The sequence below is a fragment of the Stegostoma tigrinum genome, chromosome 5, assembly GCF_030684315.1.
Source record: "Stegostoma tigrinum isolate sSteTig4 chromosome 5, sSteTig4.hap1, whole genome shotgun sequence".
NCBI lineage: Eukaryota > Metazoa > Chordata > Chondrichthyes > Orectolobiformes > Stegostomatidae > Stegostoma > Stegostoma tigrinum.
This window is the reverse complement of record NC_081358.1, coordinates 91,836,632-91,861,346: the sequence shown is the minus strand read 5'-3', so window position 1 is coordinate 91,861,346 and position 24,715 is coordinate 91,836,632. Positions and strand designations below refer to the sequence as shown.

Below are 24,715 nucleotides of genomic sequence, written 5' to 3'. Positions count from 1 at the left end.
CAGAATCTCTCATAACATTTAAGCAGTATTTAGATATTCACTTGCATTGCCATAACCCCGCCAAAGCAATGGGCAAAAAGCTGGAAGATAGGATTAGTGTAATCAGATCTTTAACCAACACGGACACAATGGGCTGAATAGCCGGCTTCTGTGCTATAAACATCGAAGAATCTGTCTACCTCACCACTAAAAGTATTTGAGGACTTCCACCACTTTTTCAGGATAAGAGCTCCAAAGATTCACTAACGACTGAGAGAAAAAAAACTAATCCATACCTTAGAGGGGCAACCCTTATTTTTAAACAGTGAGTCCTAGTTCTTGATGCCCCCATAAGTGGAAAGGTCTCTTCCACATCCACCCTATTAAGAACCCTCAGGATTTTGTTTCAATCAAATCACTTCTTATTGTTGTAAGTTACAGCAGTTACAAACCTAGCATGTCCAACGTTACCTCATAATGCAGCCTGCTCATTTCAGGTATTAGTCAGGTAAACTTTTTATGAACTACTTCTAATACCTGTGATAAGTGCAAAGTTTTCCAAATGTGGTCTCACCCATTCCCATTACAACTGAAATATAAACTCCATACTTATGTATTCAATTTCTCTCTTGATACATGATAATGTCTGGCTAGCTTTCCTAATTATACACTGTACTTCACACTGACCTTTTGTGATTCATGCACTCATATAAGCAGATCCCTCTGCAACTCAGAGCTCTGCAATCCTTCACCGTAACCTTAATAATATGCTGCTTTATTTTCTGTCATATTGGTTAATGTCATTACCAGTAAATATAGGGAATGTAAATAATACCTTTCAATGGAGACCCAAAATGACAAATGCCACCCTGATTTGAACATCTGAGTGAGGTGCTGGAAGACGTCAATGTTGCCTGCTGAGTCAATGTACAATAAATTCATCAATTGTGGAAAAACTAGGGGATCTTTTTTGGGCAGGTGGTGGGTAGAATCACAAAACAAATGTTTCAATGAGGAATATGCAGCCAACACATGATCTTGTCTCTCTCTGCTTCCTCCAATGCTGATTTCTGATTTTGCTGTCATTCCAATGTTTATGGTCAAGAATCACAGGATATCAGGTTATAGTCCAACAGATTTATTTGAAGGCACAAGCTTTTGGAGTGACATTCCTTCTTCAGGTGTTTATGTTCTTGTTTCATGTTGTAAGCGTTATAATTTTTTTTGATTCACAAAAGTATTACCTTCATTAGTTCTGTTTGCAGAAAGACACTAGACCAATAACAGAAAAGATCTGCAGTTTATTTCAGATAATGAAACATGTCAAATGAAAAATTTTGATAAAAATTTACACATCTCATTGGATCAAGATACTCTGGAATGCTGTGCAAAATTTTAGAATGAGCTAAATAAACCATTTCCTTTTCCTGATTTATATCTTTGAAGTTAAAGTACCTCCCCTTCATGCACAGGTATTGCAAAGCCTAATATCCAGAGACATTGCTTTGCCACATTGACATTTCTGATATGGAGTCACTTAGGCCTGGAAAAGGGGCAGATGACTAAAACTATTTGGATGTTCCATTTTTTTTTCACATAAGCAACCGTGGGGAATGATGTGGTCAGGAAATTATTGGTAACAACACGTTTACTTCTGATAAACTTTACAACTTTGTTACATTAGAAACCTCTTAGTGGAAATAGTATTTATGGATCTTGGGATATTTGTGAGAGGAGAGTCTTGATAAAGTAACATTCTGCTGTCCAAAATATTGAATTAATAACATTTTTATTTGGAAACAGAGTTTCATTCTTTTACCAAGATTAATTGCCAAGATTTTCTGGACTATGATTCCTGAAGATACAAAATGGTAACAAAGATGTACTGAAGGTATCTAGCACATTTAGAGGGATGGCATCTATTTAAACTAGCAGTGTTTAAGCTAATTGTCTAATATTGATAGGTTGCAGCATTTGGTACTTACGGTTGTCCTGCTGGTGTATTCTCAGAAACAAAGATGCTGTAGGACACATTAGTAAACTGTGGGGGTCTGGAGCCAACCAGAACGAAAATAGTTGCAGGAGGTCCTTTGTTACCCTGCTTATTGACAGCCAGCACAGTTAGAACATATTCATTGTGTCTGAGCAGAGTTAAACCAGTTGTCCTGATGATGCCTGAATGCTTGTCAACTTCAAATCTCTCTTCTCCACCTACAGGTATCAGAGTCATGATATGTCAAGCACATGATGAAGAGCAGCATAAACCCATGCCTTTAGCTATTCAATTATTCTGATAAGATTTTCACTTGGAAGAATCACTGCATGCATTTCGATTAAAAAGAACAGGATCAACTTCAGCATAAATTAACAACATTGCCAAAGGGCTGTTTTGGAACTTAAGTACAGCAAATAACACTCATTGAAGACATAGTAACATTCTTCAAACAAATTGATTTTTACAACAGTGAATGGCATCAACAAGCATGCATATTATTTTACTTTTATTTTAAAATCTCAGACTAATGCTGCAAGTAGATTCAGTTGTGACATAAACTGACAAATATTTTCATTTGTGAATTTGTTCATAATTCACTCATGTGTTAGCCAGTTAGTCTCTTTCTTCAGCACATATATCACGTTCCAAAGATGCCTGATGAGAACATAGGTTGAGCCTGTAAAACAGCCCAAAATAGCCACAACTGTTTACATCATTAAAAAAATTTAAAATTCTCATCCTCAAAACATTTCAGTGCTTCTGTCGCAGTTTTGTTTTTATATTTTTCCAAGTCAACAGATTAGGTTTGGTTTTGTTTCGATTTCAGATCAGGAGGTTCATGATTGCATTCCAGGTGAACCAGTCACTCTGCCAGAAGAGGTTTTCGTCTATGAAGCATCCATGTTGTGAGAGTGTCTAGAGATGTTCCAGCTATCTGAACTGAAAATGGGTTTAAGTCATCAGAATTGAAAGATTCATGATAACAAACTCAGCAGTCCAAGGAAAAGAAACAAGGAAGAGTCAATGAAATAAGAAATTGAAGAGCTTCAGTTTAAGCAGTGTTTCTCAGTGATTGAGCATCCGTAAAAAGATAGTGTTGGAAAACCCTGTTGAAAATTTGGTTTACTGTTTATGTAAGATCTACATAAGCTGTGTTTCATATATATCCAATATGCAGATTTGTCCTTTTATGAAATAAGGTTGTGTTCTGTTATTAAAGAACATCTACAGCCTCATGTGAATGTTTTAATGATCATTCACAATGATAACCCACAATAAAAATTAAAAGTTCTGAAGAAGGGTCACTTGATCCAAAACATTAACTCTGATTTCTCGCCACAGATGCTGCCAGACCTGCTGAGCTTTTCCAGCAAACTCTATTTTTGCTTCTGATTTACAGTGTCTGCAGTTCTTTTGATTTTTGTAAAAATTAAACATATGATCTATCAAGCAAGATTTCATTCTAGGCTTGGTCTTGTTCAGTATTACCATCAGCTGGGATAAAACACTACATTTGTGCTTCTCATTAAAAAAAGGTGGTTTTTGTCCACCATATTAGCCCAGGCAGATCCTGTTTCTTGATCCCTACCAGGAAAGAGGACGGTGGCAGCAAATGCACCAAATGGATCTTACATCCTGATGGGCTGTGCTGACGATTCATCTTACAAAAGCTGGATGATGATAGGGTAACAGTAAAAGAAGGAGAGTGAGTTGGAGTGAGTTGGACAAGGGGAGAAAGCAAAGGAATGCTAACTCAATTCTATCCTCTGGAATTATGGGTCGATGAACAGCAGCATTGGTTCAGGTTCAGGGGATGGAACAGATTGTAGAAAAAGAAAGTAACACAAAAAAACCTACAACAAATTCCCACTTTTAAAACAGTTGATAAATGTAAGTGCAAGATAACAAAGTGTAGAGCTGGATGAACACAGCAGGCCAAACAGCATCTTAGGAGCACAAACGCTGATGTTTCGAGCCTAGACCCCAGGGATCTAGGCCTGAAACGTCAGCGTTTGTGCTCCTAAAATGCTGCTTGGCCTGCTGTGTTCATCCAGCTCTACGCTTTGTTATCTCGGATTCTCCAGCATCTGCAGCTCCCATTATTTCTGACATATGTAAGTATGCTTTATTTGCTTGCTTTCTTACCTTCTGTTAAGAAATATTCCATTCCAGCAGTGGAGTGATCCGAATCACCCCGTGCAGAAATTTGGAAAACAGGTGTACCTTTAGGAGCATCTGAAGATACCACTGTTAGATATGGGAATGGCTGCATAGTCCACTCTGGGAGACATTCCCTCAACACGTTGATTGTCAAATGGGATATATACCAGTCTTCACCTGCAAAAAGACAATAATCATCACATTGTCTCTCAGATGTTTCTCCACATGGAACTTGATGATGTATTGAAAACACAATTCATCTTTCCAGCTATAGGCAAACACCGTTCATCATTACAGTTGTAGGAATAAGATTTTGTAAATTATCCTCAGCATGAGAAATGTTATCAATACTGTAGAAAAAGAAATAATTGTATTTATCTTGTACTTTTCATGACCTGAGGATGTCTAAAAGAATTTAATAACTTATGAAACACTTGCTAAGAGTACTCACTGTTGTAATGTCGAAAACTCAGCAGCGAATTTATGCACAGCAAGTTCCCAGAACAATAAGATAATGATATGTTTTTGTGATGCTGATTTGAGGTATAATTATTACACTAGGTATGTCTTAACAGCTATTTTTCAAAATAGTACCTTAATAGGCAGATACGGTCTCAGTTAACACCTCATCCAAAAGGGAACATCTCAGAAAATCCAGCACTCCCTCAGTCATAAAGTGTTGAGTCGCCTGGTTTTAGTTATCAACTCCTGGAATGAGGCTTGAAACAAAATCCTTCTGACTCAGAGAGATCTAGCAATTAGCCCACAGCGGACACTTTTATTTTCATTTATTTATTTGTGGGATGTGGATTTTGCTAGCTAGGCTGGCATTTATTGCCCCTCCCCTATCCCCCAGAAAACAGTTAAGCATCTACCACGTTGCTGTGGACCTGATGTCACATGTAAGCCAGACCAGGTAAGTCTGGCAGATTTCCTTCCCTGAAGGACATTAGTGATAAGATGGGTTTTTATAACAATTGACAGCAGTCACAGAGTCATCTCTAGGCTAGTGTTTAATTCTAGATTCTCTTAAATTCAAAATTCACCATCTGCAAAGATTTGTTTGGAACCCATGTCCCCAGAACATTTGCCTGTGATCCTCAATTACTAGCCCAGTGGTATTACCATGACACCATTGCCTCTCCTAGTGTCCTACTTCCTTCAATGTCAACATCAAGACTCATTATTATATACCTCAGGATATTTTAGATGCAGCAATGCGCCACAGCAACTTTTCTAAGGCTTAGTCCAATTACATTTCTCACTATGGTCATCATGACCTCTTTATATAAGACAGTAAATTAATGAGCATTACTCACAATTTTTAGGTTGGACTTATAATTGACTGAAACTGCTAACGTTAATTCAACTAAGAAACTTTCAGTTGAGGAAGGGGAAAATTTCAACATAACAGAACAAGATTTTAATTCAGACTCTAGGAGAATGTATATCAAGCTTGTACCTTTTCAGCACACCTCTTGAAGAATGGAGCATTTCATGCAGAGTATATCATAAGAGTCAAAGAGCACATATATACATATATGATATATATGATATAACCTTTCAAAGTACTCAAAGATAATGTATTACTTTTGACAACTGGTTATGGCTGTCATTCCCTATAAAAAGTGAACTTAATGAAAGGCCAGATGGTGCTTCAAGTATCATTAGAGGAAAGAAAGGTAGCCAATATCCCAGGAGAACTCCTTCTCTTCAGATAACGTCATGGCAAAATGTATTCCACTCAAAAAGTAGAGTAAGCATGATTTAGCATCTATCTCAAAGGAAGGGTTTCCTAAAAATGTAGCACTGCTCTAGTAACAGGCTAGAACATGTGTTCTACTGTCTTTTGTATCAGAGATAATGGGAACTGCAGATGTTAGAGAATCCAAGATAACAAAATGTGAGGCTGGATGAACGCAGCAGGCCAAGCATCATCTCAGGAGCACAAAAGCTGACGTTTCGGGCCTAGACCCTTCATCAGAGAGGGGGATGGGGTGAGGGCTCTGGAATAAATAGGGAGAGAGGGGGAGGCGGACCGAAGATGGAGAGAAAAGAAGATAGGTGGAGAGAGTAATGGTGGGGAGGTAGGGAGGGGATAGGTGAGTCCAGGGAAGACGGACAGGTCAAGGAGGTGGGATGAGGTTAGTAGGTAGGAGATGGGGGTGCGGCTTGGGGTGGGAGGAAGGGATGGGTGAGAGGAAGAACAGGTTAGGGAGGCAGAGACAGGTTGGACTGGTTTTGGGATGCAGTGGGTGGAGGGGAAGAGCTGGGCTGGTTGTGTGGTGCAGTGGGGGGAGGGGACGAACTCGGCTGGTTTAGGGTGCGGTGGGGGAAGGGGAGATTTTGAAGTTGGTGAAGTCCACATTGATACCATTAGGCTGCAGGGTTCCCAAGCGGAATATGAGTTGCTGATCCTGCAACCTTCGGGTGGCATCATTGTGGCACTGCAGGAGGCCCATGATGGATATTTCATCTAAAGAATGGGAGGGGGAGTGGAAATGGTTTGCGACTGGGAGGTGCAGTTGTTTGTTGCGAACCGAGCGGAGGTGTTCTGCAAAGCGGTCCCCAAGCCTCCGCTTGGTTTCCCCAATGTAGAGGAAGCCACACCGGGTACAGTGGATGCAGTATACCACATTGGCAGATGTGCAGGTGAACCTCTGCTTAATGTGGAAAGTCATCTTGGGGCCTGGGATAGGGGTGAGGGAGGAGGTGTGGGGGCAAGTGTAGCATTTCCTGCGGTTGCAGGGGAAGGTGCCGGGTGTGGTGGGGTTGGAGGGCAGTGTGGAGCGAACAAGGGAGTCACGGAGAGAGTGGTCTCTCCGGAAAGCAGACAGGGGTGGGGATGGGAAAATGTCTTGGGTGGTGGGGTCGGATTGCAGATGGCGGAAATGTCGGAGGGTGATGCGTTGCATCCGGAGATTGGTGGGGTGGTGTGTGAGAACGAGGGGGATCCTCTTTGGGCGGCTGTGGCGGGGGCGGGATGTGAGGGATGTGTTGCGGGAAATACGGGAGATGCGGTCAAGGGCGTTCTTGATCACTGTGGGGGGAAAGTTGCAGTCCTTGAAGAACTTGGACATCTGGGATGTGCGGGAGTGGAATGTCTTATCGTGGGAGCAGATGTGGCGGAGGCAGAGGAATTGGGAATAGGGGATGGAATTTTTGCAGGAGGGTGGGTGGGAGGAGGTGTATTCTAGGTAGCTGTGGGAGTCGGTGGGCTTGAAATGGACATCAGTTACAAGCTGGTTGCCTGAGATGGAGACTGAGAGGTCCAGGAAGGTGAGGGATGTGCTGGAGATGGCCCAGGTGAACTGAAGGTTGGTGTGGAAGTTGTTGGTGAAGTGGATGAACTGTTCGAGCTCCTCTGGGGAGCACGAGGCGGCGCCAATATAGTCATCAATGTACCGGAGGAAGAGGTGGGGTTTGGGGCCTGTGTAGGTGCGGAAGAGGGACTGTTCCACGTAACCTACAAAGAGGCCCCTACCACAACCGTCCAAAGAGGATCCCCCTCGTTCTCACACACCACCCCACCAATCTCCGGATACAACGCATCATCCTCCGACACTTCCGCCATCTACAATCCGACCCCACCACCCAAGACATTTTCCCATCCCCACCCCTGTCTGCTTTCCGGAGAGACCACTCTCTCCGTGACTCCCTTGTTCGCTCCACACTGCCCTCCAACCCCACCACACCCGGCACCTTCCCCTGCAACCGCAGGAAATGCTACGCTTGCCCCCACACCTCCTCCCTCACCCCTATCCCAGGCCCCAAGATGACTTTCCACATTAAGCAGAGGTTCACCTGCACATCTGCCAATGTGGTATACTGCATCCACTGTACCCAGTGTGGCTTCCTCTACATTGGGGAAACCAAGCGGAGGCTTGGGGACCGCTTTGCAGAACACCTCCGCTCGGTTCGCAAAAAACAACTGCACCTCCCTGTCGCAAACCATTTCCACTCCCCCTTCCATTCTTTAGATGACATGTCCATCATGGGCATCCTGCAGTGCCACAATTATGCCACCCGAAGGTTGCAGGAACAGCAACTCATATTCCGCTTGGGAGCCCTGCAGCCTAATGGTATCAATGTGGGCTTCACCAGCTTCAAAATCTCCCCTTCCCCCACCGCATCCCTAAACCAGCCCAGTTCATCCCCTCCCCCCACTGCACCACACAACCAGCCCAGCTCTTCCCCTCCACCCACTGCATCCCAGAACCAGTCCAACCTGTCTCTGCCTCCCTAACCTGTTCTTCCTCTCACCCATCCCTTCCTCCCACCCCAAGCCGCACCCCCATCTCCTACCTACTAACCTCATCCCACCTCCTTGACCTGTCCGTCTTCCCTCGACTGACCTATCCCCTCCCTACCTCCCCACCTATACTCTCTCCACCTATCTTCTTTTCTCTCCATCTTCGGTCCGCCTCCCCCTCTCTCCCTATTTATTCCAGAGCCCTCACCCCATCCCCCTCTCTGATGAAGGGTCTAGGCCTGAAACGTCAGCTTTTGTGCTCCTGAGATGCTGCTTGGCCTGCTGTGTTCATCCAGCCTCACATTTTGTTATCTTATAATGTCTTTTGCAGTGTTTTAAACAGTAACCTCGGACTAGATCAGAGCTACAAATTGGGTTTCCAATGCTTTCTGGAGAAGCGAATTCCACATGCTAATGACCCTCTGATGGGAGAAAATTATTTTACATTTTTCTACATCTTAACAGAGACCTTCTATTCCTAAACTGCTTCCTCTACTTCCAGTGTGTCCAACAAAGTGAAACATCTTCCCTCTATCCACCCTATGAAGACCCCTCTAGACTATGTTTTAATAAGAGCACCTTTCATCCTTCTAAACTTCAACTAGTATAGCCCTTATCTGTTTAGACTTTATTTACAACATTAAAGCTTCATCCCAGGCATGGATTTATTATATAAGATACTGGTTTTGAAGAGGTTAATGTACACATGACATTGGCTTCTACTGTACCACACTCAGAATCCGTGGCATGAGAGAAGGAGTTCCACTCCAGCTTAAGAGGGAGCAGATGTATCTGGACCAACTCCCAAAGGTCCTATTAATTATGCCTGACTAATGTAGTTGTACTTATTGCTATCATATGACAAGTCGACTTATTATCAAATAATACTGCCCATTGTGTAGATACCCTACAGTGTAGTTAACTCTACTAGATAGGCAAAGCAAAGACAAAGGAGAATTGGTGGCACCAAACTACCCTGAACAACTTTTATGGCGTATCACATATTGGTGGAAGTGACAAGTGCCACAGGTACCAGGAGTGATCATCTGGGAAACTTCTTCAGTCACAATTACATTATTTTCAAATAAGGAGACCAAAACTACATACGGTATTCCCAAATTGCTCCTGTTTAGTCACAGTAAAATCTTGTAAAGTTAACATTCAATTTCCCTTGCACTAAGTGTCTACATTTCATTTGTCATTCTGCCAGTTTTTGTTATGACGGAAAGCACTGAAATCAGGAACAAAATTAGAAAATTCTGGAGAAACTCATCAGGTTCCATTTCAGATCACCTATAGCTGCAATATTTCACTTTAGAAATCAGAAGCCTTCTCAATGTTTTGCAAACAAAAATAATGAACAAGCTATTAGCAAATTTCCTGCAACGGTAGTAGATTCGCCAACTTTAGGTACATTTAAGTCGTCATTGGACAAGCATATGGACGTACATGGAATAGTGTAGGTTAGATGGGCTTGAGATCGGTATGACAGGTTGGCACAACATCGAGGGCCGAAGGGCCTGTACTGTGCTGTAATGTTCTATGTTCTATGTAAATTTCATTTTTTAGTAGACGCTTGTGGAAAGGATGGATAATGTCCCACATAAATAGGTAATGGGAACAAAGTTAAAGCTCATGGGATTGAAGTAATATATTGGCATGGATTGAGAATTGTTGGGGAAACAGGAAATAGGGAATGGGAATAAATGAGTCTTCTTCCAAGTGGCAGGGAGTGACTAGTGGGATACTACAAGGACCAGTACTTAAGCCCCAGCTATTAACAATATTTATAAATGACCTAGATGAGGGAACCAAATGCAAGATTTCCAAGTTTCCTGATGATACAAAACTGGGGTGGGGATTTATGGGTTGTGAAGAGGATGCAAAGAGGTTTCAATGTGTTTGGACAAGCTGAATGTATGAGCAAACACCTGGTAGATGCAGTACAACATGGTTAAATGTGAGGTTATACACTTTGGTGTGAAAAGCAGAAAGGGAAGGTTTTATTTAAATGGTGATATATTGGGAAATTTGGGTGTACAGAGGGATCTGGGTGTCCTTGAACACTAATCACTGCAAGTAGATAGGCAGGTGCAGCAAGCATTTAGGAAGACAAATGGTATATTGGTCTTCATCACAAGACGATTTGAATTCAGAAGTAGAAACGTCTTAATTCAAACATAAAGGGCCTTGGGAGGTACATCTGGAGAATGGCATGCAGCTTTAATTTCCCTTTGTCAGAACTGAAATATTTGCCACAGAGACTGCAATGAAGGTCACAGGCTATTACTGGGGATGGGTGGTCTGTCTTATGAGGAGAATTTGTTTCAAGTGGCTTGTAGTCACTAGTGCTTAGAAGAAACAGAGGGGATCTGACTGAAATGTATAAAGTTCTAATTAGATGCAAAGAATTTCATCTTGTTGGAGAGTCTAGAATCAGGGGACATAGATTTAGGGCAAGGTTCTCAATTTAGGACTGATACAACAAAAATATTTCTTCACTCAAGTGTAGGGAGCCTTTGAAATTCTCTCATAAATGGCTTTGGATGTTAAGTCAGTGAATATATTAAAAAGGGTTTTGACATAATGCATCAGTTATGATCATATTGAATGGTGGAGCTTGCTCGAAAGGCTGAACGGCCTACTCTTGCTCCTTGTTTCTCTGTATCTATGCTTTGCTTGATAATGGCAGATATGAGATAGTGGCACAAGAGTGGATGAAGCTGGACATTGCTGCATGTGGAAGCAGACTGTTGAAGGGATAGAGCCTAGATGCCAGTATACTTTATTTCTTCACTGCTTTTAGGGTAACTTTTTTCAAAAATTTGTTCACAGCAAGTAGCTGGCTAGACCAGAATTGTTTATTCTTCACTGATAGCCTACTAGAACATGCAGGTGAACTTCCTTCCTGAAATATTACATTGCCTCAGGTGTAGGGATATCCAAAATATTGCTGAGAAGGGAATTCTGGGATTTTGATCCCACAAAAGTGGAGAAAAGGAATATAGAAACTATGGTGTTCTCATATGCCTGCTTCCCTTGCCATTCTAGACGAGAGAGAGCTCAAGGGTTTGGAAGGTGCTGTTAAGGGGGGCTTTGTGAGTTGCTGCAGTACATCTTGTACATAGCAAACTTTGCTGTCACTGTTGGTGGTGGTGGAAGGAGTGAATGTTTAAGGTGGTGAAATGGCTACTAATTAAGTAGTTGCTTTATGCTGGCTGGTGCTGTTGGAGCTGCACTCATCTCGATGAGTGCAGTATATTCCATCACACTCCGGACTTGTGCCATGTCAAAGGTGGACAGGCTTTGGGGAGTCAAATGAGGTGAGTCACTCACCATTAGAAGGGGCCAGAGTAAAAAGGCTACAAGCTTACTGATCCATCTCTGTCACCCAGCCAGAATTCCTAAAATTCAGCCCTATATTCAAAACAATTTACAAACACTCAGGATTTTACTTCTTTACTAAATGATTTACTGTCCACTCACTACTGGTGCTAATTGACAAACACTATCCCTTAGAGTGATTTATAAACATCTTGGAAACAGTACGTATAAGAAAATATGAGAAACCACAGATGAGAAAGAACATCTTCCCCACCAGACTGTATCCTTCCAGTACGCTACCTCTTCTACCCAACTGCAATTAACGGCTGTATCTCTATCTCCATGATCCAGCTTGGCAGATTTATTTCAAATATTTATCTCTTCATGAATAAAAAAATTCTGATATTTTTAAATGTTTTTATTCATTTCCAAATATGCCTTCCTATTTTACTTTCCCAACTTAATTAAAAATAATAATCTGGGTGTAATTTATCTATGCTATTTAATATTTTACATATTTCAAAGAAGGTCTTTCTTAATTGCTTTTTTCCAGACTGTAAAGCCTCAGCCTCTAATCTTTTCTCATCTCTATTCACTTGGGATCAGTGTCGTTCTTCTTCATGGTCCCAGCTGACTCTGTAAAAGTGTGAATTCAGTGCGGTGATAGTATGCTTGCTTCAGTCAGACAATTACAAGTTCAATTCCCATTCCAGGACTTCAGCACATAATCTAAACTGACATTTTGGTGCATTAGTGAGGGAGTGCTGCACTGTCAGATTTGTAATCTTTTGTGAAAACATTTAGTATGGCCCCATTTGGCCGGTCAGGTTGATGTGAAGAATCCCGTGGCACAGCCAGACTCACTCAGCAATGTCATGGCAGAAATGCTCATGTGTCAATAAGCTCTTGACCAAATGGAGGCACATTTCTAATCTTCTTTGAAAATAAATCTCATAACTGAGATACAGTAAACCCACTTTCAAAACTGCCTGCGTGATTTACACCTGGATGAATGGATATTATTCATGAAATTGAGCAAGCAGGAAAAATGAAACCTGAAGAGTTTCATCACTAACTACTGGTCAGAGTGGTATTACAGGGTGGGGACTTGGAGTACACCAGGTTAGCTCTTTATGTGTTTAATTCCAAAGCTTGGTTTCTATTTTAATGCATTGTTTCAGTTTCAGTGTTTTGCTAACAGCCCTGTGTCTGTTACCTAAGGGAAAATAGGTATGTTTGCCTCAAGTCAGTTCCTGCTAAGCACATAGCCACAACACAAAATCTTCTGAAATTCAATACTAAATTGGTAATTTCATTAGGGAGGCAAAAATTAGTTACAATCTTGGGAGGTGGAAGTGTCATGCATAGATGCAGGGTGCCCCTACTATCACTGTTATAGGACATCATGTGGAAGGGTCGTCAATGCTTTATTCTCCACTTGCCTTGTGTAATTGGGATTTGCAGCTACTGAATGCCCGAAAAAGGAAGGCATTGCACTTTGGGGCACTCAACTCCCTCAACAATATCAGGAAACACTATTTTGTAAAGAGATTACCTTAAAAAAAGTTAAAAACTCGTGTTCAAGTACCACGTTTAATGTGTTTTTTAAAATTTGTATTGTGGACACAAATGTACGGGAAGAAAACTAAAGCAATTTCTAAATTCAGCTGTCAGAATACCTGAGCATACTGGGAGGATATATAGACTTTATGAACACAAGGCAAGGACATGTCAAATCATGACAAATATCGGCAATGCATATTCCACAGTAGCACTCAAGAGGAAGATCGTAATGGAGTAACAAATGGAAGTCTTGCGATCTGTTGAACTGCAAACTTCAGATCTCCTTTGGGAACGAGTTTGTGCCACAGTTTCAATAAATAAAATAACGCCAACAACTCGAAGCATCGCATCAACTCATCAGATGTCAGATGCATTGCCAGCTGGTAGATGCAGCAGTTCCATCTGAAGAAAAAACCTTTTCTTCATGGTAACTGCAGACGTTAAATCCCGGATTGTGGGCTCTTTGGTATTTAATGATGTAACATGTTTTGGATTATTGTTTCCTTGATGAACCAAAATGCTCGGAAAATGAGCTGCATTCCTTTCAGCAGCACGGGCTTTAGAAATCAATGAAGTCTTGATAGCGCTAAAATTCGAAGCGAAGGGCACAGTGGGTGACGGCTGTCTGGACAAAATGCCCTTTAGTAGTTTGCCGTAACCACGGCGTTCCATCTGTTTGATGGGAATTACGCTCTAATTAGCATATACTCTCTCCTGTATTGTTCCCGTCTGCAGCGCGGAACTCGCGAAGCTGAATCGCTCTCCTGCGGGTGTGATGCTGTTTAATTGACAGTACTGCTCCTGTTTGCGAACAAATCAGTTACCCAGTGGTAAAAGTAATGGAAGTGTGCCATATATACAGTGATAAGAGTAAACAAGCCTGCTTTTCTTCCTCGAGGCCGCGGATGAAAGAAAGGAGAGAAATGTTTGTTAACAGCAGCCGTTATAATTAAGCGTCAATACACAGACTTGTTTTATTTTGTTTGTTTGTGTAAACCTGTAGGATAAGCAGTGACACGGTGTTTGCAGTGGAAACTGTGTCAACCTCATCAGCAATATCAACTAGTTGAGAGTGCGGACCGAGGGTAGAGTAGTGGGGTCTTCGATTTACAGAGCTAAACAAACATCTAGTAAAATCTCCTGTACATCAGTGACAAGCAAATCCCAACACTTTCATCAGGAGTTCAGTTCTAATTAGTGCTTTGTTTCTTTATCAAGCATCAGGTTTGCTAACACTTCAACAAAAACACCAGTGTTCTGAAGGGTCTGTGTGAATGAATAACCAGATGCCTTTCCTCATCCATATCCTAAAGGCACTGTTGTAAGAGCAAATTAACCACACTCAAAACAGGTGATAAATTAGCATCACAGATTAATGGCTTTTTTTGTCAGTTATCACACAAATACATAGTCACTCCACTGAATGCATTTGTTTCCAAATCGGTCATGCGTTCATACATTGGTTCCTCATGGTGTGATTCTGATTAAGTTCAGTCTAAGGTAACTTTAATAGGTACAATGCCACTCATAATATGTTAAAGAAGCCTGCAGAGCAAAGGAACTCTGTGACACCTCTGAGTCAGCTAATCTTGGCCAAAGCAACTGGACGGTCCAAATCGGTTTCATACCAGCCAAATTTCTTGCTCAAGAAGGTACGTGTGTCGTCATCAATTAAGAACAGGATTGACAAGGCAGTGGTGCCCTCCACAGTTGAATAGTCACATGAATGGATGGAATATCAGCATGTTGCATGTCTGTGCGGAACCATACCTGAATAACTATCAGCATCTTCTGGCCACACAAAAAAAATTGGAAAAGAAAAAAAAATTGCCTTTAAAATCCATACTTAAATCTTTGAACTTGACAAACCCATCCCAGGGTCTGTTCTTGGAATAGTTACCTTGCCAAGTTTTCTGAATAAAAAAAATGATTAGAATGGTATGGGGTGTGGACGTCATGGTTTCAATGACAATGCACCCTGTCCTCCGTAGGCAGTACACAAACCTTAGCCTATCTACTCATCTTATGGTGTTCAGCATGCTGCCCAACATGAAGACTGGCTGCATGCTCTCCATGGGATCCCAGGGATCTGTGTGCCCCAAACCATCAGGTACTGAACCGCTAAATATCTGCTCTCTAATCTCTAACCTGCTCTCTAAAGGAGAGCTGCATTCATACAACAGAAGCCTCTGTAACTGTTTTTGGAACAGTCAGCTGGAGAGTAAATGACAGAAATTAAAGCAAGAGGCCAGAAAGAAAGCTAGCTGATGCAGAACTGGAGGTCGTGTTGATGGATATGGAAAGGAGAAATGCCTTATTTCCACAAGGTGCTAGTCTAAGCCGCATAAGGAGTAGGGAATGGGAGTAAGGTGGCCATGGAGAGCAATTTCCAGAAACCATGGAGATGGCTGTGCACCAGAAAAATTCCAACTCCTTCTGATAACTTCCAACAAATTACTAGGATTGCTGAGGTACCAGTGACTCAGATATGAGCGACCCTCCTACCATCTGTCAAGATGGCAGCATTCATGATCAATGCTACTCTGCCACCACCTATTGTTAGCATTCAGCCAGCCAGCTCAGAATGCCGTAACCCAGTTGATAAAACATTGTAGCCGAAAGTTAGCTCCAGAAGGTTCTAGAGTTACTCAAGATTGCCCTGGAAGACCACCCGCATACTCACCCAGTGAAAGACAGCAGTCTCCTGCCAGCTATACTGCAATTGTTTCGAAGTACGATGACAGTTGAAGGTACTAAGAGGATACACAAGAGTAAATATTTCAGATGCGTGTGAACATCATGATGTCCAGAGCAAAGGGATTTTGAATTCCTCTTTTCTTTCTCTTCCTTTTTGTCAATATAGAGGCCTCAGAATGGTAAGGACTGCATCTTTAGGGCAGCACATGGAAGCTGCATGAGATATGTTCCAGTGAGTGCTGGGGGATTTCCCTCAAGCAGTGCAGTCCACAGAACTGTTTCTAGCACATCAATAATTCACTGCAATATGTTCCTGTTTGCTGCATGACTCTCATTGTTAGCCCACAGTCCTCATGTTGTTCAGTACAAAAGGGAGCCATCATCCAGGTGTAGAGCAGTTATTCATTTTTACCCAGCATTTAGCCTCAAGTTCTCCATAGGCCAGAAAGGGAAGTACAGCTGACTGGTGCAGGATGAATGAATGTATCATGGTTGTTGCCATGTTCGCTGGCATTCATAGCCAGGATCTCTGGCAATGGTCATAGATCAATTGGCATAGAAATTGAGGATGATATTGATAAAACAAAAAGAAATTAAAAGCCTATGAAATATGATTGAGCCATTTAATAAGCTTGTGCCTGATCTGAGACCTCAGTCTACATTCCCACATGATATATTTCTTAATTCCTTTAGAGTTCAAACATTATAATCAAGTCTGAGCTTGATCACTCAACAACTGAGCAGCCACAATCCAATGAGATAGTGGATTATAAGGGTTCACTGAGTGAAGAAATGGGTCTTCATCTCAATCCAAAATAGCCTTACACTATTCCACAGGCTACGCAAAAAATTTTCATTCTCCAGGCAGGAAAAACAGCCTCTGAATGACCATCGAATCAAAATCTCTCAAGATTATATATACTTCATGGAGATGACCTCTCTCTGCTTTTGAAACTTTACATCAGGAAAAAAATGTATTTTTTTTAAGTTTCCGTATAACTGTTAAGTATTGCACATTTCTAATTGCCCTTGAGAAGCTGGTGGTGAGCCAACTTCTTCCATCTGGTGTAGGTATGCTCGCAGTATTGTTAGGATGGGAATTGGATGATTTTAACAAAGCAACAGTAAAAGAAAAGACAACATAGTTGCAAATCTGGATGATGTGTGAATTGGCAGGGAACTTGCGCATAGTTGTTTCTCTGTTGTCTGCGAAACTTGTTCTTTCAGATGCCAACTCTCCGACACCTCCTCCTACAGTCCCCTGGATCATGACCCCACCCCCAAGCACCAAACCATCAGCTCCCAAACCATACACAACCTCATCACCTCAGATGACCTCCCACCCACAGCCCCCAACCTCATTGTTCCCTAACCCCGCACCGCCTGCTTCTATCTCCTTCCCATAATCCACAAACCTGACTGCTCTGGTCAACCCATTGTCTCCACCTGCTCCTGCCCCACCGAACTCATCTTCACCTATTTGGACTCCATTTTCTCCCCCTTGGTCCAGGAACTCCCTACCTACGTCCGTAACACCACCCACACTCTCCATCTCCTCCAGAACTTCCAATTCCCCGGTCCCCAACATCTCATTTTTACTATGGACAACCAGTCCCTATACACCGGCATTCCCCATGCAGATGGCCTAAAGGCCCTCCGCTTCTTTCTGTCCCGCAGGCCTGACCAGTTCCCCTCCAACAACACCCTCAACTGCCTCGCTGAACTCATCCTCACTCTCAACAACTTCTCTTTCAATTCTTTCCACTTCCTACAGACGAAGGGGGTGGCCATGGGCACCCGCATAGGCCCAAGCTATGCCTGCCTTTTTGTAGGTTACATGGAACAGTTCCTCTTTCGCAGCTACACTGGCCCCAAACCCCTCCTCTTTGTCCGTTACATTGATGACTGTATCGGCACTGCCTCGTGCTCCAATGACGAGCTCGAACAGTTCATCCACTTCACCAACACCTTCCCCCCAAACCTTAAGTTCACCTGGACTATCTCTAACACCTCCCTCACCTTCCTGGATCTCTCTGTTTCCTCTCGGGCAACCACCTAGAAACCGATATCCATTTCAAGCCCACCGACTCCCACAGCTACCTAGAATACACCTCCTGCCACCCATCTTCCTGCAAAAATGTCATTCCCTATTCCCAATTCCTTCACCTCTACTGCATTTGCTCCCAGGATGAGGCATTCTATTTCTGTAAATCTCAAATGTCCTTGTTTTTCAACGACCGCAACTTCCCGCCCGCAGTGGTCAAGAACATCCTCGTCCGTGTCTCCCACATTTCCAGCAACTCATCCCTCACACCCCATCCCTGCAATAACAACCAAAAAAGAATTCCCCTCATCCTCACGTACCACCCCACCAACCTCCGGATCCAACGCATCATCCTCCGACACTTCCGCCATCTGCAATCCGACCCCACCACCAAAGACATTTTACCCTCCCCACCCTTGCCTGCTTTCTGGAAGGACTCTCCATGACTTCCTTGTCCACTCCACACTCCCCTCCAGCCGCATCACACCCGGCACTTTCCCCTGCAACCGCAGGAAGTGCTACACTTGCCCCCACACCTCCCCCCTCACCCCCATCCCAGGCCCCAAGAAGACTTTCCACATCAAGCAGGGGTTCACCTGCACATCTGCCAATGTGGTATACTGCATCCACTGTACCTGTTGTGGCTTCCTCTACATTGGGGAAACCAAGGGGAGGCTTGGGGACCGCTTTGCAGAACACCTCCGCTCGTTTCGCAATAAACAACTGCACCTGCACCTCCCAGTCGCGAACCATTTTAACTCCCCCTCCCATTCCTCAGACGACATGTCCATCATCGGCCTCCTGCAGTGCCACAATGATGCCACCCGAAGGTTGCAGGAACAGCAACTCATATTTCGCTTGGGAATGCTGCAGCCCAATGGTATCAATGTGGACTTAACAAGCTTCAAAATCTCCCCTCCCACTATTGCATCCCAAAAGTAGCCCAGCTTGTCCCTGCCTCCCTAACCTGTTCTTCCTCTCATCTATCCCCTCCTCCCAGCTCAAGCTGCTCCCCCATTTCCTACCTACTAACCTCATCCCGCCCCCTTGACCTGTCCATCCTCCCTGGACTGACCTATCTCCTCCCTACCTCCCCACCTACACTCACCTTTACTGGCTTCATCCCCGCCTCTTTAACTTGTCTGTCTCCTCTCCACCTATCTTCTCCTCTATTCATCATTGACCTGCATCCCCTTCTCTCCCTATTTATTTCAGAACCCCCTTGCCCTGCCCCATTTCTGATGAGGGGTCTAGGCCCGAAACATCAACTTTCCTGCTCCTAAAATGCTACTTGGCCTGCTGTGTTCATCCAGCTCCACACCTTGTTATCTCAGATTCTCCAGCATCTGCAGTTCCTATTATCTTTGAGCTAGTCGTTGTGGATTCACCAGGTGTTGTCAAAGTAATATTAGCAAGTTGCTGCAGAGCATCTTTTAGATGGAGTGCCAACAAAGCATGCTCCTTTTTCTTGGATGGTTCCTGTTTTCCTGGGGTGTTGTTCAAGTTGCGCTTAAATCAAGCAACTTGGAAGGATTCTATCCTATTCCTAATTTGAGCTTTGTGGATGATATCCAGGTTTTTGGGGATCAGAGATGAGTTACTCACCACAGAATTCCCAGTCTCTAGCCTGCCCTATAGTCACAGCAGTTATTTTGCTGGTGCTGTTAAGGTACTGTTCTATGGTATTATAATCCCAGCTAATGATCTTATTGGGCAAACCAAAATGAAACCTGGCATGATAGATCATACTTTCTTTTGTTAAGTCGGTCAGTGTGGTGGTTGGTCACTGAAACATATTCACGCGAGCCTGCAGATGTTCTTTAACAACACAACATTAGACAAAAGAAAGAAAACAACCAAATCAAACTACATATATGGTATAGTTAGAAATATCTCAAACTCAAACATTAAAACAGTTGCAACTTTTCCCTCCAACACTGTTCATTGGAGAGATTTGAGTTCAGAAAAAATATATTTTTATCTCAACTCTATATTTCTACTTAAGTGACTTTTTACTCTTTCTTGAACTGTCAAGACAATTTTTCTTTCCACATCTGACGGCATGAACCCTTAACAATGCTAACAAGCTGAAGATTTCTGTCCCTAACTTGCCTGGTTTGGAAACTTCACAAACCAGGAAAAATATTGCTGCTACAATGACTATTTTCTTCCAAACTGGACGAAACTGAACTAAAATCTTCTCGGAGAGAAGTGGTTCTCTTTTCAGATGTGATCTTTGCTAAGAGAAGCTAAATCTTGCTTCTGAACTTAATTCTTGACTCTTCTCAACTGAACTCTTGAGTTCGCTGCTGTGAAGTCAAAACAAAATTTATGGCTTAACGGGGTTTACACCACCTGAGATAAATTCACAAGTATAATCATCTTATTCCATTAACACTCCAGGGATTCTGTTCGTAGTCTTCTTGAAACTGATGCATTTAGGTCACTGTTCTAGACTGACTTTCTGACATTTTAATGAAAATTAAACATTCAGAACACTACCCCAATCTATATGCCCGTCTTTTTGAAAACAATTTAACGCCAAAAATGATAATATATTTTACTCACTTTTCATTACTATGGAAACCTTAAGGAAGTTGAGGGATTCAGTGATTGTATTGCAATGCGATTGGGAGATAATTAGATTCTTTCATGCTGGAATGTTCATTGTTTGTCATTTGCATAGATTCAATGTTATTTGATACTTATCACCTCAATCTTCAGTGGGTCTTGTTGGATATGGGCATGGACTTTACAAAATCTGTGGAGTCTAGAATGTCACTGAACATTGTGTAATCATCAATAAGCTCCGACCTTACGACAGAGAGAAAGTCATTGATGATGTAACTGATAGTGCTTGGATCGACGACCCATCTGTGAGAAAGTGGTGTCCTTGGGCTAAAATGATTAACCTTGAAAAACCACAACCAGTGTTTACAGAACAGAATACAACCAACTTGACATTTCAAGCAAGTTATTTAGATCTGCATTACACCTTCTTGGTATAAAACGGCAGAACGCACATCTTAATCATCCTGCTTTGCACCCTTCAGACTCGTGAATGGCACACCCATGCTTGCAATCAAGATTCACTGTGCAGGCTGGATCTGAATGGTAGGAGGCAATCCTGCCAATATTTTTGTAATTTTGCACTTCCATGTTGTTGGCACCAGCTGTAGTACATGGCCTTTTTCCCATTATTGCCTCCATGAATTTGGCTTACTAGCATCACAGCAATTATTGGATTGCACACTTGGAACTTTGTCACAAGAAATGATGCATTCAACTGTTCAAGAGGTGGATAGCCAGCTGAATTGCCAATGCCCCATCAGTATCTCACACCAAACACATGGGCTCCAAATTTAACATATTCTTCTCAGCATTCGAGAGGACCATCTGTCAGACACTATTGAGTCTTCCTTTAAAATTACAGATCTGGCTCCAATGGCATCATTTTGACTGGCATTTTAACCAGAAACCTCAGCAAAGGCAGCGTCAGGTCAATCTAAAGGGGAAAGGACACAGGACCAGAAAAGCCTCCCAAAAAATTGTGTTTTATAACTTTCTTTAAAAAAACTTTCCTTTTTGTGCCAAAAGAAGCAGAAGCATTCATCCAGAGCTCACAAGGAAACTCTGCCCTTGAAACCAATCTATCTGGTTTCTCTTGGCACCTTCCTTCACACCATGGCACACTTCAAAGAACTGAGAGTACTGAAGGATATTGTGAAGCTACAATATTCCATTCCATGACACTGAATGATGATACTTCAATGTGGTGCACCCCACTCCATTTCAGTCAGAGCTACTTCTTGATTGATAGGTTTGTAAAAGAGATTAGACGTACTGCATACCACGAAATTTGAATAAGCCAGGGTCTGGCAGGCAAAACTTTCTTAACTTCTGCCAAGTCAGCAGGAGCCAAACAGCTAGAGCCAAAGGCTCACCAACACAGAATAATAGAGTCCCACAATAAACTCCTACCAAAACAATACACTATTATATTAGGAAAGAAAGAGATAACTAAAGGAACTAAAACTATAACTGATTTCTAGTACATGGGTAAAGTCAAAGCTTGGAATAAAAATAAAAACCCTTTGCATTATCCGGAAATTTCTTATCAAAACAATATGCTCTCTTTGCTATAACATTGTACAGAGGTAAACATTCTTGTTTTCACACACACACACACACACACACACACACACACACACACTTTCAAATCCATCTCCATTTTGGGCAATTTTACGAAGCACATTTTTAGGGCAAATTTCCCTTAACAGTTGATAGAAAGTGTTGTTCCCTATATTTCTTCTTTAAAGTTTAATGTTGATTTATATCATGAAATGATAACTGCGACCACAGAAAATGCTGCAAATATTTTACAGGCAGTTCCTGGGTTGAGAGCGGGTTGCATTCTTGATGCCATTCTCAAGTCAATTTGTATGCAAATCAGGACACAATTCAGGACAATATAAAGTTGCCATTCATAAGTAGAGGAAATGTTTGCATGTCAAATTCTTTAAATTACACCTCTGTATGGGTGATTGTGTTCATTAGTATGAGTGTTTGTAAGTTAGATACTCATAAATTAGGGACTCCTGTACGCTAAGGTGAACTAAGGTAAAATCTGGAGTTGATTCCTCAGTTCTAAAGTGGGGTCACTGGACTCAAAATGTTAACTCTGTTTTGTTTCCACAGATGCTGCCAGACCTGCTGAGTTTCTTCAGTAATTTCTCTTTTTGTGTGTTTCAGTATCCATGTACACATTTGATATTGCTCGCCTATTCACCAATACCAGGAAGCCATTGCGACCCTATATCATGGTGGTCCTATCCATGGTGGGATTCAGTATTCACTGAACTTATAAACTCAGAATTGCTCAGAGAGAGAAGACTGAATGAGAAAAAAATTACAATTTGAAATGTCCTTTTTTTGTATTACATATTAGTTCTGAAGAATGAAGGAGATCAGCAGCAAACTTTAAATGACAAAGTATTGCATTTTTGAAGAATATTAATTCTCTGTCCCACACCCTAGATGATGGAAAACCTCTAAATGCTGCAAATCATCACCTTCTTGTGTCTGTTTCAGTTTTCCAGCATCCACAATATTTTGCTCAAGTCCTTTAGGGGGTCATGTAAGTAATGTTTTTCAAACTACGATGAATATTGTTTTTCTTAGCTCCCAAGAAGATTATATAATTGAGCCAACTGGCAATTTAAATTTGAAAACTAAGCCTTGCAAGTTATGCAAATGAGTGATATATGCACAGAGACATTTTGAATAAAAGCTAGGGTTTTTTCAAGAAACAATAACGATGGGGAAAAATAGGACTTGTGAGCTAAATGTTGAATTATTTGGCAAAGCTTTATGCAGTTAGGAGCTGTGTAAGGACAATGAAAAGGTTTGAAGGAATTATGGTAGGCATTAAATTAATTGCACCAGAGACACAGTCTCTGCTACTCTCTCTATTATGGACGTGTAATTTCAACTGCAAGTTAATCCATGTCCTCTCTGAGTGTAAGGTCACATGAGGTGGAGAAAAAGTTTTCAGTTACCAGTAACAGATTCTGTAACATACTGTTCACCTAAATGTGAGAACAATATGAATCTGTGAATGGTTTAAATAACTATAACAAAGCCCAACTACAGCAACTTGCAATTATCTCGCACCTTTAATAAAGTAAAATGTTCCAAGGTTCTTTATAGGAGAAATTATTGTACTGAATTTGACACGTAGCTGCATAAGGAGGTAATCCTGACTCTTGAATGTTATGATAAGTATGAAGGGACAAATGACTGATCTTCTCTCCTGAACGCTGAAAATAGTTTCCTTTCTGCTTTTCTCAAAGTCTTTATTTTGGATTGAGAATGTGGGTCTGCAAATATGGACGTGATTGGATTGAAGGAGCTAATTTTAGGAATTTTAGCATTCAACTCAGTACTCTTTCTGCATCTCATCAATCCTGGTTGCTAATGCAGGCTGAAGATAGTCTAATCAACGAGGTACTACGGCTATGGCTCCCATTCCCTGGTGTGTTTGAGATAGTTAAAATTGTCACTATGGCTATCTTCCATGCAGCCAAACCGTATGCATTTTCCTGTCATGGATCTCTTTGTTCAGTCCTAACAACTTGATACTTTCTTTTCGCTTTTGCTGTACTAGCTCTGTGAACTAATGGCACATCTGCCTGTAGCCAGTTTACATCATAAAGTTTACAGCAAGAAGTATAGCAGTGTTCATTATTTATCCAGATGTTCTCCTACTGGTTTCATTAATGGTAATTTAGCACCTCATAAACAGGCGTTTAGACAGAGATCGAGTAGCATTAGCTTTATTTCATCTTCAAAAATACCAATCTATCAGAAAGATATATCACAAGGTGCAGACCACTCTCATGTTGTTGAGCAGTGCTCTTCTCCGGCACAATTCATCTCATGATAATATCAACACTCATTTGTTTTAAATGTGATAGATTAGAAAAACATAAAATGTATTTCAAGCTAAAAACACGGAGAGTCTTTCAATGTCATAAAAGCAATTGCAAACATCCCCATTTTTCTATAAGATGCAATTCCATTAAAAAAAGGATACAAAAACAACAGGAGACATGTATCATTGATTGACTAGGGTGATACTCTGGTTGAGGGGTTATAATTATCAAGTGGACCTTAGAAGTTTGAGTTGTTTTCCACCAGA

General features: G+C 41.8%; 1 protein-coding gene across 2 annotated transcripts in view; it reads right to left on the bottom strand.

Moving 5' to 3' along the window:
- si:dkey-22o22.2 (neural-cadherin) overlaps window positions 1-24,715 on the bottom strand; it is a 276,496-nt gene that overhangs the window by 144,624 nt on the left and 107,157 nt on the right. For both annotated transcript variants that reach the window (XM_048530230.2, XM_048530231.2), the window contains exons 2-3: window positions 4,121-4,312; window positions 1,965-2,190 (exon numbers count right to left, since the gene is read on the bottom strand). In XM_048530230.2, coding sequence (XP_048386187.2) covers window positions 1,965-2,190; window positions 4,121-4,312 — 418 coding nt within the window. The remainder of the gene's footprint in view (window positions 1-1,964; window positions 2,191-4,120; window positions 4,313-24,715) is intronic.